Source organism: Thermobia domestica, chromosome 9 (assembly GCF_964235325.1).
Source record: "Thermobia domestica chromosome 9, izTheDome1.hap1.1, whole genome shotgun sequence".
In the NCBI taxonomy this organism is placed as follows: Eukaryota; Metazoa; Arthropoda; class Insecta; order Zygentoma; family Lepismatidae; genus Thermobia; species Thermobia domestica.
The window spans coordinates 2,993,724-3,013,222 of record NC_137462.1 but is presented as its reverse complement, the minus strand read 5'-3'; the positions used below and the strand labels follow the sequence as shown (position 1 = coordinate 3,013,222).

Sequence of the window (19,499 nt, the reverse complement as noted above, 5' to 3'; positions counted from 1 at the left end):
ACTTAAGGTGTCGAAAGTCACTTCTCTTTTTTGTCCCCGCCTGTGACAGACGTTTAGGAATTAATATTTTCTACTCTAAACAGAAAAAAAAAATACTGAAAACATCAGCTACATATACTCCAAAGTCTGTACTGCTCATATATCATACAATTAGCAGAATTTATGTTGTACTTTAAGAAATATACAACTTTAAAGCATCAAAAATGTAGTGTAAATGTCCTGCCCGTGACGATGGAATGGCCCTAGATCTTAGTTACGTTTATCTTTTTCATCTCTAGGAATTGCGCCCCCCAAATTGAGAAATCTTACTTTACAATATGAAAGGAATAGCACAATAATTACCGGTAGCATATCGAAAGTTTCAAGTATTTGCCTTCTCCTTTTCAGAAGTGTAAACATGTAAAACGTATCGTTTTTCTAAGTTCCGAAGGCAAATCAGAGGGTACGATGGAGGTACATCTCTTTTACCTTATGACCGATCCTTTCATGGAGTCTGAAAAGTTTGACAAAATTAAAAAAGGAATAAAATAAAATGTAAAATAAACTGATGGATTGGGAGACGCAGCTATTCGCATGAATTAGGCAACCACTCAATGGCATCAGTGCTTAAAATATTGCTCCTGAAATTCAATTGTAAAATAGATACAGAGAGATTAAAAAAACGGGACATGTGAAAATAGAAATGCGTTGTCTTTATTTCTCAGCCCTTATTCATTGTTGACAAAAGATTTGTCATTTGTCACCGTGCATATTACTGTTAACCTTCTAATATAGTCCTTTATGTAAATAATTAGCCTAAATAGCCGCTAAATTTCACGTTAATTATAGGCTAAATTTCACGTCAGAGGACCTAAACTTCAGACTCGGTATTAAGTATAAAGCTAAATGACGAAAGATGAAGATAGCTGCATGTGTAAAAAACTCTAGATGTGTTCCGGAAGTGTTAAATTGGAAACTGGCAGGTTGCTAGGTATATTAGGGGTCATCCTCATATTATGTAACGCGCCAACGAGGAGGAGGGGGTTTGGCCTTGCGTTACGAAGTGTGACAAGGGGAGGAGAAGGTTTATATCTTCGCTACGTAGCACATGTTTTTGCTGCCATTTTAATTTTTATTCTCTGGTTTATATGCAATCTTTTAAACAAATAATTTTATTAGTTATTTTCTTTCTTATAAATAAATAAATAAATATTAATACAGTACAACCCCTTGAATCCGAACCCCGGAAATCCGAAAACCTGGCAAATCCGAACATGTTCTCAGGAGAAAAAAAATAACTACAGCTGGAAAATGAAAGGAAAATAGATTTAATCACACAAATTTAGTTTTTTTAAGGTTTTAATATTTTTAGACTTAATGCTTATTCTAAATCATTATCTAATTATATTCTTACAAGAAGACAGTTATAGATATGGGGCAATCATTTTGGACATGAACGTACATCCGCCAGTCAAGGTCACTGCCCTTTCAACCACTGGGCCATCCTGTCTAACCTCAGTCGTTGTTTTACCGCCAATTCAGTGACGAAATAAGTACGTAATATTATTTCCCGGATAATCCGAACCCCCTGAAATCCGAACAGGCTTCAGCCCCATTTAGTTCGGATTTGAGGGGTTGTATTGTATTATTTTGGGAAATTGTGAACATATAGTCTACATAAGTTGAATCATACAGAAGGGATTTGAAGACGCTACTAGACACCAGCATGACTGGTGACGATCCCAGCGTGTATTACGATACAAGAAAACTCCATTTTGTGGCTATCGCAGCATTGCATTTACGGCACATGCTTTTCTGGAGTTAGTTGTTAATGATCGTAACCCCAACTTGAAAATATCCTCACGTTCCCACTCGTATCGCTTTTCCTGACGAGAATATTATTTAAAACTTTTGGCTTGAATCATAACCCACTCTATTCTTCTAAGGGGTTCCGCATATGAAACAAAAAAACGTTTTCTTAAAATATTTTCCGCGACAGAACGATCCACGGTTTGCAGAGCATAATAGGATATTAAAAACTTAATTCATCGGATATTCACAAGGATGTTATAAATAGAGGATCTGCCCATATCTATCTTCATCCTATTAAATCGATGAAGCCAAAAAACAACCTAGCATCGGCACGTCTGATTGGCTACTCTCGTTTCTGCCAATGCCTGATTGGTTACTTTCGTTTCCGCCATGATTGTTAGCTCAAAACATTGCGATCCTATTGGGCGGAGTTGGCAGAGTAGGGGTGGTGAAACTGTAACGTATGGCTTCAAGATTTTGTTGTAATAGCACATCCTCTATTTTATAAGATCCTTGCATATTCATCTCGTACTGATTTTTTCGTTTTCTTTTTTTTTTCATTTTTAGATTTGAATATTTTTGGAGAAATCGATTTATTCGCATTCTGACACTCAATTTACAACATAATAATTTAGAAAGGGGATAAACTGAAATCCAAAGTCCAAAGAAGATGCTTGAAAGCTTGTGTGTGTAGTCACTTCGAATCTGTGGTCTGCAAACAAGAGAACTTTGCATCGTCGACACTGGCGAACTTCAAATACACAAAGTATTCTGGATCCCGAAAAAAATTGGTTGATATCAGTTCTTTAGATCCTGTTTCACCTGCATTTTCCGGCAGCACTTCCTCCTTGCCGATCATCGGAGACCTAAAACGATGGGTGTGATCTCATAGAGGAAACGATAGTATGCAGTTTCGAAGAATTAAGACTGGTTAATTAAACAACCTTATGGAGTTAAAATATTACTACGATGCTACCATTTTCTAATAGTTTAATTTTTTTTGGCAAAAAACACTACAAATATATTCAGAATACAATCATTCTGTAATAAAAAGTACTACCATTAGAAACTCGACTAGAATTCTATTCGAGTTTCCAGTCGAGTCAAATATAATTTTCTGGAGTCGAATTTCGACTCGAGTCGAGTTTGATAAATGACTCGCTCGTTGAGCTCATTTTAACTCGTTTAGAAAGCATGACCTGATTAGACTGGAAAGCGAAAGCCATGAGAAATGTAAGCAGTAATGTGGAATACTTTTAGTGTCGATCACGACAGGGGACACTACTCGCATCTCGTCTGCCTTGATAAAGAGACAATAGATTTTCATAATGACACAGCCTCAAATGTCGTGAGCACCAATATAAGTATATATTGTAGTTTTTACCATCAAGTCTGAGACTTGCACGATCGATTTTTTAGCCCAAGCAGAAGCCCAACCCGGATAGTGATGTCAACCGGCTCGACTCGATTCAACTGAGCAAACAGCTCGAGCCGGCTAGGGTGGGACGATCCATTGGCTCGAATCAATTAAGTCGATGGCTTGAGCAGGTTCAGTGGGACGAGCGATCGACTTGGCTCAGATGAGCCATCGGCTCGAGCCAGCTCCGTTGAAACGAGTCCATCGACTCTATTCAACTCAGCTCAACTGCGCCGATGGCTCGAACCGGCTCGGTTCTGTTCGTCTCGGGTGAGCTAACGGCTCGAGCTGGGTGAGATGTTAGCTCGGCTCACTTCTCGATTCGGATAGATAGTGAATGAGCTGTGGGTCTAGCAGTTTTGAACATATTTGCCTGATGCCCTATAACTTTTAACAAATTTTGGCTCGAAGCCGAATAATTGCTCCTCTGGAACTCAAACTCAGAACCTCGTCAACGATATCCTTGCCTCCTGAAGAGTTCTAGACGACTAAGATCGGCAGTCAACTAGTTTTTAGTACTACAGTACAAACCGCCTGTCTTTCATGGCTATATACGGTGTTGTTATAAAAATAAAAAATAATAATATTAATAGTAGCAAAAATAATAATACATGATAATAAGTTTTAGTAGTAGTACTGGTATCATTGATAATAATTATATTGTCTATGTAGGATACTTGAAGAGAATACTTGAAACTACACAGAGGATTCAGCTCGATTCAGCTCGTTTTGGCTCGACTCGACTCGAAACTCGATCCAAATTCGAGTCGAACTGAAGAAAATTTTTCGAGTCAAGTTCTCGAGTCGAGCTCAAAGATGTCTGTTTCGAGTCGAGTAGAGTTTCAATGAAAACTCGCTCGAAATCGCTCGTGCCCATCACTAACTACCATTAAAAAATTTTTTTATTGCAAAAAAAAAAAAGAAAAAGAAAAAAGCAAAATTGGTGAAAAAAGAAAAATCAAAAAGTGTTACGTAACGAAGGGGGAGGGGTTCGGTTTTGCGTAACGAAGTGTGACAAGGTGGAGGGAGGAGGTAAAAATTGGTCAAAAATAGCGGTACATAATATGTGAATGGCCCCTTAGGAAACAACACTAAATATAACGTTATTATCATACACCTTTACAATCTAAAAACGTACATACCGTACATGTTAAAATTTTATGATGTAATTCTAATGTGAAACTCAATGTTTATTGGTGCTTGTGTAACATTTATTATTTTTAAAAGTAATAACTACAAAAAAGGATCAACTAGAAGGTGATGCAAAAGTTACATGCAGAATCAGAAAGTACCAGAACTCAGAAAGACTCTCTGGGAGTGTTCCATATACAAGAAAATAGAACAGAAAGTTCTGTCAAAATTTCATATCATGGGAACCTTCATGAAAATACGGATTTAATATTTAAATTAAAAATAATTGTAAAACATTGGTATAAAATGTTCTTTGAAATATTTCATCAAACATTTTCAATATTTCCAGATATCAGAGAAAGAACTACTATTTCAATTATCCTTGGAAAAGAGAAATTTTATTGGTCCACGTCATAAATGATATGAAATAGTAGTTGAGATTATATGAATAGTTTCTGAGATGATATGAAATAATGCCTAATTATTAATGTTATGTTATTAATTTACCTCAATTTATGCATAGCAATTTTAGTGATGTTTGCATTCGACATACTTAATAGTGTCTATACTCGTCTTCCCATTTTATTATTATTATTATTATTATTATTATTATTATTATTATTATTATTATTATTATTATTATTATTATTATTATTATTTTGTAAAAATATGGTTTGGTGCCTGGATGTAATAAAATCCCTGGACCAATGTGATAGTGGGCAGTATAGCGACCTCTCAACTTGCGCTCTGTGTGTGTGTTTTTTTTTATTTGATTAAGTAATTAACATTATTGACATAGTAAGTTTTTCTTGTTTATATATGTATGATAAACCAATCTTGTTATTATTTTATTTATAGCATAGTAATATTTGAATAATTAAGATTCTCAGAACAAATTAAGGTACACTAAAAAACAAGAGAAAGGAAAGAGAGAAGCCGAATTCTTGAACTGCTAAACTCAAGCGATTGTTGCCTTTTAGATACATGCATACAATACTCATTCAAAAGTGATCAATATCGTTTGTTGCTTTTCCTTATTATTATTATTATTATTATTATTATTATTATTATTATTATTATTATTATTATTATTATTATTATTATTATTATTATTATTATTATTATTATTATTTATGAACTGAAGTTTGTGGTTACATTCTTAAAGTATAAACTGTAACCAGGCACGCACCCAGAATTTTTGTGCAGTGTGTCGAAAGCTGGGAGGGTTACAATATTGCAAGATACAGACACGACGTTATTCTGCACCCGAGTAAACGATAAATAATTTCCAAGTAGCAAAAGTCGTGCACCCCAGGAACACTTTCTACTGCTTTTGAAGAGTGTGTATATTTATGTTGTGATAAAGAAAAAAAATATGTTCCTGATAAGCTGATATTTTTGTCTTATACTTTAAAAGTTACATGAGTATCGAAGCAATAACTAGAACCAGAGTAAGTTTAGGCGAGCAAGTCATGTTGTCTCTTGGTACGGGGGAAGGGGAGTGTGGAGTGTATCAAGGGACTTAAATTATTTTACCCAGGTACAACCATACAGAAACCATAGCTAGCTCAATAGAATGTGTTTTTTTTTTTTGCATTATGAAGTAACTTTGTTCCTAGGTAAACACAAGGAACAAATAATACTGCAGTTTTATCACATTATTTGCAGAAATAGCATGCACACTGAGAAAAAAATCGTATGCGCTGTACGTAAAATCATATGTTACATTTATAAATCCTGTAGTTTTTGGACTTAACGTACAGCAAACGTATAACTGAAAACGCATGTTTTATAATACTTTCTGTATAAGTGTTCCATCTGTACGTACTTTCCGTATGAAACCATATAGACGGTCAGGATCTCAAATACAAATGGACGTATATAACATATAACTGACGAAGGTACCATACATATATGTAGAATATGTAATATAAGGAAGACTGTTAGATATCAGACATCCTGCAACAACATGATGTCACATTCAAGGGCAGTGGCTATGTAGAATACGGATAACGTATGCTCCGTACTGATTTCTGTAGTAAGCAACAGGATTTCGTATATTCGTAGAATATACCGCTGTCCGGAGAACGAATTTTTCTCACTGCAATGAGTGTGGAACTAGGTATATTGGTTTTAGAAAAAATACAAATTCATGAGTTTAATATCACTACATCAAATAGGTTTCAACCAACATATTGTCCCTTGATACGTCAAAATTCGTGTCCCTTGTACTTGCATCGTCCTATTTATAAATAAAATAAATTTAACGAAAGGAGTGGATAATAAATTATTCATTAGAATGCAGAATGAAGAAGCAATGCACAGGTATCTTAAATGTGCTGGAGCATTTACTTGCTACTTCCACTTACGCGCAGCAGAAAACTATCCAAACATCAGAAACAACTTTCATATACGAGAAACATTGCCTTTCAGTTCACTTGTTTCTCCCTATATGTAATTACTTTATGTTGCTCAAATGAAGTGTAAAAAACTCAATTCAGTGATAGGAAGGCAAAATTGGTGCGAAATTCAGAAGGGTCATGTTCCCTGGTATATTATGTCCCAGGAACACATGACTTTCCTTAACTAACTAACTAACTCTATGACCTATGGAATCCGGAGGTTCAATGCCGCGTTCACAAAACCTATCCATTGACTTCTATCCTTAGCTAACTGCATCCAGTTTCTACTTTGTATTCCAATCTCTGCGAAATCCATCTTAATATTGTCCTCCCATCTGCGCCTAGGTCTTCCTAATGGTCGTTTTCCGATTGGTCTTCCAATCAAGACTTTGAAAGCGTTTCTACTTTCTTCCATTCTAGTTACATGACCTGCCCACCTAAGCCTTCTAGACTTGACGACCCTAACAATGGTGGGTAAACTGTATAAATTATGTAGTTCCTCGTTATGAAGTTTCCGCCATTCCCCATTCCCGTTTCTCTTGGGTCCGAATATTCGTCTCAGGATCTTGTTCTCAAATACTTTCAGTCTATGTTCTTCTCTCAGAGTAAGTGACCATGTTTTGCAGCCATACAAACCAACAGGCATGATAATCATTTTGTATATTTTGAGCTTCAAATTCCTCGACAGAATTCGCGATGACAAGAGATTTTGAACCGAATAGTAACACGAATTCTCTGCTTTTAGTCGACATTTAATTTCTTCGTAAATATGATTTTCGTCTGTTAATACTGATCCTAGATATTTGAAACTATCCACTTTATCAAAAGTATTATTTAATATTTTAACGCATCTATAATTTGCTGTATTACGGTCTCGACGCACTTCCATGTATTTAGTTTTCTCTGCATTTACTTCTAAACCCATGTCCCTGCAAGCGTTTAATAAGATCTCTGCATTTCTTTCTATTGTTCTCCTATCATCCCCTATTAAATTTACATCATCAGCATATGCCATAACTTGGTGAATACCGCTCAACTCTAGGCCCTGGTTGCTATCTTTCTCTACTTTTCCTATATTCAAAAGGAAAATTTAAAGTACTAGATTGTATTTATAAGAAAGGAAAAAATACAGATACAGTGTAAGATCTAATCTTTAAGCCACATTAATAATTTCTCGGTTAAAGTGAGTATAGTTTTATTAAGAAAGTGCACAAATGTCTGTCAAATTACTAAGATCGCATGCGGTCCAGATCGGATGGACTTTCCATTAGTGCGCCCTGGTACAGACAAAACACAATCGTTAAAGAAAAAAGATTTTTTGTGGTTCCGGATCCGTGGGTGTTTCCGAGCTATAACCATATTTATACCGACGGTTGATACTAAGAATGCAACTACAACAGTAGGTCTACACTAAGAAGCTCGTATGTAATTCAGGAATATTACAAGACTTGACTTATATATGCTTCTAAACGTTGAATATATTGCTTATAAAATATGATTTAATGATTATAGATAAAAATCCCTTTATACCATTTAATTCGATTTCTTTCTCTCTGTTAAAACATTGTGAACACTCTGCTGGTTAAATCTTTGTTTCATTAAATATTTGTTGCAGTGTTGAATTCAGACTTTTGTACAAGCGGGGCAATTAAAATTTAAGGGGGGGTTCTGTTCTAAATTGCAATAGCGCAACAGGAATTTGTCACAACAAAACTCGCGACTCGTTATTGTCTGGTCGGTTGCAATAACCAACATATTGCCACTTTTCCCTAACTAAAGTTGTAATCCGTTTGTGTGCGTCTGTATCTAATTTTTAAGTTTTTATTTAACTTCGACTTTATACGAGAACTAGCCTTTGGCTAGCTGGGGACTCCGCCCCCAGACCCCCGAGTTTGCTCTGCCTACGGCCTCGCATTTCTTATATATCACCCTTTGCATCAACAGTGAATTTCGTGAACTTGCTCTTCATATTTCCTAAATCTGCTCATCCGGGGCCTTCGCCCACACGCACTGTCTTTGATCGGCCTACTGCCTCGCATTTCTTGAACCCACAATTCTATCGCTTCTTTTCCTATTTCAACTATCTAAAAGATAAGATTTTGTATCTCAAGAAAACGCCCATTTAAATAACATGTGAATTTCTTCATCCCCCTTTAGACCCCTAAAAAAATTAAAGTATTCACTTTTGGCAATTTTCCTGTCGGTTAGTCCTGTTTGGCACAATCATGCCAAGTTTAATCATTGTGGCCCTACAGGAAGTGCTCAATAATTTATGTCAGCTCATGTAGTTTTATATATAGTTAGGATGTAGTTTGTTAATTAGAACAATTAGGTTGGCCAAAAGAAGAAACTAATTTTCTTTAACAAACAAAAATCCTTGCTCTTAAGACTTTTATTTCCGAAAAAAATAAAAACAAAGCAAATATTTCAATGCATGTGCAATTATAGATATTCTAGGGAGGTGCATATATATTCTAGGGAGGCTCAGCCCCTCCCCGTTGAACATGCCTGAATTCAACACTGGTTTGTTGTATCAAATTTTACAATCACTTCTCCTTGACCATTTGGGCCACTTATCATAGTAGGTCTTCCCGAAGTTTTGAAATGGTAAGGTGTGTAATTCAAGATTTCATTGAAAATATAATAGAAAACGAACATCTTTTATAGGAAAACGAGTCCCTCAAGTCTTCTCCTCCCGTAGTGTTGACCTGTTTCTCTTCTAATTTCACTTTCTTAAATATTGAAGTTATACAGGAACTTAGCCAACTATATTTCTCCGATTCAGTAGTTTTACATACCATTATTTGCTTTTTTTGGGGGGGGGGGTTAAAAATGTTTTGTTTATAAAAGTGATTGTATTTCTTTTTTCACAAAGGATTGTGTAATTAAGCTGCAACACTAGTAGGGGAAAGTGGGGGAATACCACGCACTTAAGGTACATTTTCCAATATCTCACTAGAAATCAAACAAATTAACACGAGGAAAATGTATGTTGTAACTTAATCATTCTATTTTTATATTCGGTCATTAGTAGTGCTCCTTGATTTTCATCGGTTCTGTAAAAATAAATTTTGTGGAAAACGAGAAACGCGTGGTATTCCCCACCACATCGGGTAATCACACGCATTTCATCGGGTAATGGCACGCATTAGTTACTAGCGTAAATTCCTTAACGTGAAGCATCAGAATCACTTTCCAAAAACTTTACTTTTTTGTTGACTGTACGTTTAGGTCTACTTCTAATTTGTTTCCTCAGGTTGTCTTCATGTTTTCCACCAACATCGAATTTTCGAGTTTTCTTCTCAACTTTGCTTTCTTCGCTTACTGCTCTTTCTGAATTCAGCATCTTCCAATATTCGTTTGATTGAAGTAGAGGTTAAGATTTCTGAACGCTTTTTGTTATTTCGAGGAGTTGACTTGGCAGGCCTGGGGATAGGAAAAAAATTGTGAGACTTTCACAGCCTTATTTTGTAAAGAAGACGGTTGGACAAGCAATGGTAACTGATGTGATGATGTTCCGGGTAGTTGATATTCTCGATTTAGCTCTATTTTCGTGGAAGATAGTTCTTCATTTTGGCGTAGACTTATATTAGTTTGAGCATTGGAAAGCAATTGGGAATTCACTTCTTCAGAACAGTAGCGTCATTTTAGATTTGGCTTGGGGGGGGGGGGGGCAAGATCCCTTGATATAAGTAAAATTTCGCGTTTTTCACTGACTTGCTACTACTCTATTGATAACATCTATATAAATCTCAAACTCAGGGGGGGCAAATGCCCCTCCCTGCCCCCCCTAAATGACGCCTCTGCTTCAGAAGTCTCTCTTTCATCTAAAAGTTCTACGGCCTGGAGTTCCTAAGTAGCTTCAAAATCTTCTTTTCTAAAAGTGTCCGGCAAATACCCGCTTGTTTAAAACCATTAACAGCTTTCTTCATATTTGCTGCTTTCAGATAAGCTCTATTGAATATCTCAGCTAAGTCATATGAAGAAATTAACGTAGCGCTTCGCAAACAGTGTGCATTCTTGGTTAAAATATGTTTTAAGGGAAACAAAACAAAGTGATGTCTAGCGGTTGAAGTTTATGTGAAGTATACGGTGATATTGTAACCATAACAATTCTTTTCTCCTTACAAAAATTGTAAATTTCTAATGAAATATGATTCGTATGATCGTCCAAAATAAGTAGGACTGGATCACCTGTTATCTGTTTCGCAAAAAGAGTAAAATGTTGCAGCCACTAGATTCATTGCTCCACCCACGAATATATAGATCCACTAGATTGTTCTTTCTGCAGCTGAGGTGACATGCGTTTTCTTGGGTAGATAAACATAGGGGGTATGTAAAACCTGGCAGCTTTCTAACGGTTTTACCCCTATCTCATGATATTAGTGCTCCGAGCTGTTTCACTCCCTTTGGATCCAAAATATGCCCTGTTGTCTATACTGTGAATATACCTGTTTCGTCAATGTTAAAGATCGAATCTTTGCAAAAAAGTATTTTTCGGTAACTTCTGTCAGGTTCTTAAAATACCCTTTCACCTCTTCTTCATTGAATTCGTCGACCCTGTTAATAGTAATTGCTTCAGGTTTCTTTAATATTATCGTTGAATTGTTCTTTAAAAACAATTCCAACCAATCTTTCCCAGCAAGTCGACTTTCTTTATTCAAATTGTGTTTGATATTATTAGCTTCTGCGTATTCATAAGGTATTCTGCGTAGTTCAATTGGAGACATTCCGTAAAACAACTTGGCTAAATGTAAAGCGTGATCAGCAAGTTCCACTTTTTGTGTAGAGCTGAATACAGCTTTTATTCCCATTTTCTTAGAACAGACAGTCCCAACTTTCATTTCTGTTCTTAATGTAGCCTCATGTATCCCAAAAACACTTGCTACCTTTCTAATTTTTCTTTGGTCATTTATTGCTCCTATGGCGTTTGGCAGCTGTTCCAATGTCCATTTGCATTTTTCTGTTTGCCTAGTATCATGGCATCTGCAATATACATAAAAAGGGAAAAGAAACGCAGTATAAACTTTTTTGATAACTGCTTCGTGAAGGGGCAATACCACGCACAATGGACGACATGCGTGCAATTCCCCCATTTCAAGCCGAGAAAGAAAATTTGGACCTTCAGCCGTTTCACGTCGTTTCATATAAATATATTTAGCACGAACTTACTACTAACACACAAAGCTAAAACACTGTATACACAATATAAAAATTAACGAAGTATTGCAATACATACTTCTAAATCTGTGAACGAAGTAAATTAGAAGAAATTACAGCAAAACAACATTTCGCCATGCCATGAACTACACCTAGCAGCAACTGGCGCCTCACTGATGCAATATGTCTTTCATAGTCTAAACTAGATAGTAGCACTAATCTGAATCAGTTTCGAAGCATTACAACTGAGAAAATAGGGTGCGTGGTATTCCCTCGTAGCGTGGCATTCCCCCACTTTCCCCTAAACGACAACGATTTATTGTAAAACTTAAAATGAAAAGATTTTACACTTTACTTTAAATACAGAAATGAGTAAATGAGCCCATGAATGATTTATAAAAGTTATAATTTTAAATTATGCCATTGCTGGTATATTTGTGTTTCTATTAGATTAAGAGTGAACTGCGCATTATAGTTAACATTTACGAATAACATACTTTTGCTCAGAATTGCACTAGAAACTCAGTAATAGAAAATTATGAGTTTTCATAATTAGTGCAGATTTCAGGTAGTTATTTAGCAGCAACAGAATATAGGACATATATAATTTTAAGCAAATTTCTGATGTAATACATATTCACTGAACTGTTACTTGACAGTGTCATGTTAGGAGAACTAAATAACTTGAATAGATGATAATGAGGGCGGGGTAAGGGGGGCTCAGAAGGAAATTAAAAAAAAAAAACATTATAACAAGGTCTTCTAAAAGATTCTTTCAATTTTCAGAACTAAGGGACCATGACCATGGGCGGAGTTAGGAATTGTCTGCTGGGGGGACAGACCTTCTATCTGTTGGGGGGCACGATAAACAAAAATGAGAATTGAAGGATCTTATAAGTGTCATTTTTATTTTTGTCAAAAAGTTGGGGGTAATACCCCCCATAACTCCGTCCATGACCATGACCCCCGTAGGAAATTACCCTAGTTACGCCAATGGCTGTTGTGAATTTGGTTTCTTTTACAGGCAATACCGGGTTTTGAAAGTTCAAATTTAGTGCTAAGGAAAGCCCCTGTAAATCTTTGTGATTTCATATTACGCAATTCTTCTGCAAAAATGTATTTAAATTATTTTCGGCCAAACTATGTAAGGATAATTTTTCGAAATAATTTGTTTCGCACTCTTCGTTGCTTATGGATATTCTTTATGTGTAGTTGGCTTGCTTAGATTGGAGCCTAGTTTCCTCTTCAGGAGAAGGCTATATGAGATGCATACCTACAGATTAACGTGGGATCCGAACAACATGAACCTCCACCAGGAATCGAACCCGGATCTCTCGCGTTCTCCACACATATAGCTACGAGGAAACCCATTTCTGTGTAGTGCTGAATCCTATTAGTAGATGAAATTAATGAAGAATTCTTGACGTAATTGTATAGTTACGTAATTTTCTTGAGCGGAAAGCTAATGATTCACAATTTAGGGAAATTCAAAAGTTCCTCTCTTTCTCTAAAAAAAAAAGCTTCCCTACAAGGTTTATTCAGGTCTAGAAGTCGATATTTATGGAAGGATTGCTATAATATCGATACGGTGAAGGAAAGAGTCAATATAAAGTTTTTGCAGGTTTTATACTTATTCTCATTAAGTGGCCTCCTAATAATTTGCAAGATCACTAAAGGGGAATAACGTGGAAAAGTCGAACACAGAATAATCGATATACAATTTTCGACGATTTATCGATGGACTTCCGATTGAAAGACGTAAGAAAAAAGGAAGTTGATGTGAATGTCATAATAATAGTAGTATTTAATGTAATTAAAAGAATGACAGAGACGAAACAACCGCTTTATGTTATCTATTTATTTTCTGTGCATCGTATATATTTATTATATAATCAAGTATAATGACTGAATGTGTTACATTCTTGTTGGGTGGATACGTCTAATGGAATTACCGAATAAAATGCATAAATATCAATGTGGAGTGAACGACTTAATTGTGGTGTAAAATGTTGCAGTTTTGGAAAAAATCCGGTACGTCTTTAGGTTAATGTTGTTTTGCTTGGTATGTGTCTCATTTCGTAGCAAATAGACAGCAACAATCTTATCGACTGCTTTTCTGTTGTGTGGGAACTTTTCTTACGTAACTTATTTACTGTCAGGTATCTAAGTATTAATGTTTTAATTTCAGGGAAGGAAATAGTTATATAATTTACAATGCTTATCAGGTTGATCTCTATTAACTTTATTGTTGAGTACATAAAATAATTTCCTTTTTCAAGAAAATTCGTACGAACCGCTATGCCCTTGACTTGTATTTTGACATGTTAATGTTAGTCGGATTACAAGTTTTACAGTTCGCAGACTAGTAATCTAATTTATCGACTTATTTTATCGTCATGCAAATCCTTGAAACCTATTAATGTTGCTTCTATAACTTCGAAGATACTTTGACATAAACGTGAATACTGGCAAGAATAGGTATTAGTTAAGTGGGCATATATTCCGAAGTTGGGCGTCCGCTTTCGTCAAGTTTTTTCACTGTTATCTCGTTTCCACACTTTCTGCAATTTATTATTAGGTTCATTAATCAGTGCTCTTCACAAACTTACAAAAGATTTTGCTCGTTATCAATGTATTCCTTCACAAATGTTAAAACTGCTAGTTCATTGCCCTTGTACATTCGCCATGTTGATAACATAAATGCTAGTTTCTTTCCCACAATGCAACTGTTCGGTTACCTTGCGCCAAGTAGTTCCCTCCGCTCGCCATATAGTCCCATGTTTATAACCGCTTATATATAACAAATAAACAGAGTTTTCGAGACTCTTATATATTATCAAGCACACAAACGATCAAATTATCCAAATATTTCCTGTAAATTTTAAAAATTTCGCTGGAAACGGACGCCCAACTTTGGAATTTAACCCGTTAAGTGTGCAGAGTCGATTATTTTATTCCACACTAAATCTTAAGACTATCTCCATGCAGCTAACTGCGAAGGGGTGAAGCTTAATAATGCGGAATCATATGTTTAGAAAATGTACAGGGGCTTGTGTATAGCCCGCTCCCCCCAGTTCTTTGTCACCGGAACTGGAAGAGTCACTACTACTACTTATATCGAGAACAGAACCCAACCAATCCCTGCGGGGCTTCTAACCCGTTCCTACTACTACTACTTCTATTGCTACTAACTACCACAACTACTACTACTATTGCTACTAACTACTACTACTACTGATACTGCTACCGCTACTACTACTACTACTACTACTACTTATACTAAAACTTCATTACCACAAGATTTACATCTTAAATCTTTATAACATGCGATTCCGATTCATTATGAACTAATATGAACCGTTAGAATCACTATGATTCGTTAAAAATCACTGGGAGGAGCGGGCTATACTCAATCCTGTACAGGTACCATTACAATCTGAAAATTGGTTCACTCGAGTAGAGATTCTACCAAATAGAACATTTATAGGTAAACCACGATGTGGAACATTTTTCGTGAAGGAATGAGAGTGTGAATATAAGTAATTACTGTTAGTGCACAGCATATTGAAATTAATTTTGAGTGATAGTATAAGTATTACGTGAAAGTGTGCTCTTCCAGTATAATTTATGCGTATACCCCCAGTCGCTGACGCGCCTGTTCCCTACGGACACGCCCATACTCCCTCGGGTCTTACTGCTGCGCTCCTACTCTGACTCGGTTAGATAACATTCGTGCTTTTTAATGGCCACTTAGGGCAAGTTGATTCCTGTTTTATACACTGTAATTTTTATGTCATACTTCCATACACTGTATTTAAAATATACTAAACACTCCTGAAGTAGTAATGGAGCTCTTTATTAAATGCATGGTCTGCTAAGAGAACTAGAAAGCTCTAACCTAACCTTAAAATGTAAGAAATGTGTCAAAATGTTGCAGAACCATTTGGTCGAGTATTGCCAAATACAGAAATAGTTAATCAAAAATTACAGTTCTTTGAAGAAAAATCTTATTTTCTTTACGACTTCCTTCGAAGAAGTCACTTTTTACCTGTACATGGCACCCATACAATGGAATTCGTATCTCGACCCCATGGATTAGAGGTCGCACTGATAAGGGTGCCGAGCACAGAAGGTTCCGGGCGGAGTCAGGTGGTGGCTGGGACAACACCATGGGCGTTATTCCTTGTCGTCTGCCTTAGGTGCAGTGTTGCTCATCGTACTTTCTTCATTGACACTTGCGTAGAACTTTCCATAGGGTGGATACAAAGTCTCGTCACCTTCCCCCCTTTAAGTATAAAATAATAAAACTGTACGTAAACTGTAATACATAACCTAAATACATGTAAACTGTAAATGCATATGACGTAATTATAATGTATATAGATCAAAATTTGTTCAAGAATTATCTGACAGTGATTTAAACCGAAGGAAGGAGACATGTGACGCACTTCTTCAGGTGTTTGACATTATCCTGAAATGTGGAAAAATTATTTTTAGTGATGTACAGAATCTCCCCGGCAAAAAATGTTGGTCTTCTCGTCATGAAAAACCCCCATTTTCGTGAAGAGGTTGAAATTATCCTCTCCATATCATGACATTGTCAAGCGTGGATTGCAAAATAATTTACGGTTTATATTCTTTTGAGGAACCTGTTAATCAACATCGATATCTTGATTTGCTAAAAACTGGTTCATTCCCCTTTTGCAAACCCGAGGAGTCAAGGGGATATGTTGGTTTCAGCAAGATGGAGCGCCTCCTCATTTTACCACTTCGGTTCGAGAATATCTTAGTGAGGTATTTTCAGGATGCTGGATTCGCCACGGATCGCCTTCATTGCCCGCTTCACTTGTCTGGGGATTTATCAAGAATATTATTGACAACACAACGTTATACTACGATTAATAAATTGAAAGAAGCTGTGAGACATGCTTTCAGACGGGTTACTCAAGCAATGTTGGGAAGAAGGTCCCAGAACCTGGCGACGTATTATTTTGTGTTCGGAGCACGATGGAACCTTTACTGATGATGGGTCATTTGAATATTAAAGCAGCAGGTATCCATTACACATAACACGTCATCAATAGTTATAATTAAAAACAAAATTGAAATTAAATCTTTCAGTTTTACGTCCTACGATTATGTCAGTTACGCTAAAGGAGACAGTGATGATGCAAAGTGAAAGCAATGGTGGAATGAAGAAAGTGAGAGGTAACGGAAGAACCCCGAGAAAACCCACGTACTCGGTGTTTCCACCACAAAGTCTACTTGGCGCGACCTAGTTATAATTAAAGTTTGCATAATTTGAATATTTAGCACTCAAGGGGGGGGGGTAACGGGACTTTGTGTCCACCCTGTACATTGAATGTATACAGTGAATGAAAGGAAATAGGAAAAAGAGAGCTTACCTCGTAATTTAATTTTTGTGCTGAGTGTATTTCATTACTGTGAAAATTTACATACTTAAAGATCCCTTACCTCTGGATCACTTTGTTGGACACTTTCATGGTTGTGCTTCGTAAGTTAGCACACTGCCTTCAGACCTCTGTGACATTTGTATGGTAGCAGACCATGAGTTAATACACTATGTTGTCGCGTGACTTAACTCCGTAATGTTCTTCTGGAATAATGTGCTTAAAACCTTCGACTTTCGTTCATTTGTTTCTACTTTATTACGCATCTGAAGAGTAAGTTTCCACATATTTTGACTACTTACACAATTCTCTATTAAAATAATAATACTTACTATGTAAATTTTTTTTAAAAATATATATATGCTTTTATATATATATCGAGAGAGAGAGAGAGTACATACCTGGCAAACAGATGCCCTTCGTCCGCCACCGATTGTGCACGATGTGACACACGAGTTCAGACGATGACTTTGCACCAGAGGAGGTTTCTTCGGGTGACATGGAGAAGTACAGCTGAGCAGGTTGGGTTTTGCATACTTTCCAAAGGCCTTCAGTGGTACGTAGACAGCGCCGAACGAAGCTCTGCTTCAAGATTCCAGAGCCACAGAATTCCATGTGCGATGCGTCCGAGGACAGGAACACCTGAGAATGCACCACTCCGATACCGAACTTGGCCTCTTTCTGTATGTAGTAGGCCAGTGAGGACCGGAAGTATCTGGACACCTTATCTATATGGATGGAGACGTTCCTGTTCTCCTGGCCGTATAGTCGAGGGATGTGGGTCGCATAGAAGAGGTCCATAAAGTTCTACATGAAGTGGGCCACATTGGATTGCACCCACACAAGAGGAAGGGCCCTGACTTACCTGACCACCACCATGAAACCGCGTGGAAAGTTCTTGCATTTTCGGCCCCACTGAGATGTCCTGCTACTCTAGGTTCGGTAGTAAATGACCCTTCCTTATTGATATCGTGCAGGTACAACCACCCGTTATCCAGAGTAACGACCCACTGCCATTTGTCACTTATTATTCATACTATTTCCTGGCGTTGAAGAGCTTTTATCGGATATGGTGATCTTTTAGAGCATCTCCAGGTGTTTTATGTTGTACATCCAGCTCCAAGTTACGGTGAATGATGTAGACAGTGACGATAGAGATATCGTGTCGCCTGGCCAAACCCATTTGTGTTGGGTGCTCTTCGTCATCACCTCACAACAAATCTCACGCACTGTGCCAGCTGAGCAGGCTGCGTGAGATCAGTTTCACATCTTGTTTCTGGGCGTCCCCGTTCTTCTGGTGGTAGTACGACACTTCGGTTGATTATATGTCGCACGGTGATGTTCAAACCTTGCAGTCTTTAGCTACCCCCGACAGGCTCCAGAACGCTGGGAAAACTCCGCAGATGTGGTTCTCTCACTAATCTGTGAGCTGAACAGCCATCGCACTTTCCTGCATACTGTTCTGTTCATTCGTTAGGCCTCGTGTAAGACATAGTCCAAGTAGCTCAGCCCAGCGTGTATTTAATTCACCATGACGCCGCGACAAACGTGTTTCATGTTATTTTGAACAGTCTTCTGTATAATGTCACTAAAATATATTAGCACGCAGGAAGAGTAAACACTTAGCACAGGTGAGTAGTTTTTTTGCATTTCTTCTCTCTATATACATACCGTCTCTAACCTGCCTACTGCTCCTATAAAAGTGTGGGCTCGATGGCCCTTCAGTTTCGTGTCGTGAACTGGGATAGGCATGAAGTCGAATAGATAGAAGATAAAAACGCAACCTGTTCTATTTTCTGTTTGAATACTGTTTGGTTACATCATTGGGTTACGTTGTTAATAGTGAGAAACCATTTTCTCTAACTAATAAAATCGTATAAAAAATTTCTAAACTATCCAGGGCTCCAATTTCTGTATTCATTAAAAGATGAAAGAAGTTGTTTTACGAATAAAATAATTACTTATAAGGTAAAACGTGCCAGAAAAAAAATGAAACTTAGGTGAAAAACATAAGATCTGGCTACCCTGCTTTAAACTGTTGATCCTTTCCTTTATCACCGCGTTGTTGCCCAAGGACGTTAAGGCCAAACTAACTTATTTCTATCCATAAAAAACTGGTTATTGCCAACCCTGGTTTGAGCTGACAAATCCAAGTTTACATTTAAAAATATCTGTAAAATCAAATGC

General features: G+C 36.9%; 1 protein-coding gene across 2 annotated transcripts in view; it reads left to right on the top strand.

The window, feature by feature from the left end:
* Nucleotides 1-13,635: 13,635 nt before the first annotated feature.
* pkaap (A-kinase anchoring protein pkaap) overlaps nt 13,636-19,499 on the top strand; it is a 56,880-nt gene continuing 51,016 nt past the window's right edge. The window contains exon 1 of one of the 2 annotated variants that reach the window (XM_081770445.1): nt 13,636-13,932. In XM_081770445.1, the coding sequence (XP_081626571.1) occupies nt 13,908-13,932 (25 nt within the window). In that variant the 5' untranslated portion in view covers nt 13,636-13,907. The remainder of the gene's footprint in view (nt 13,933-19,499) is intronic. The other variant, XM_081770446.1, reaches the window with a different exon arrangement.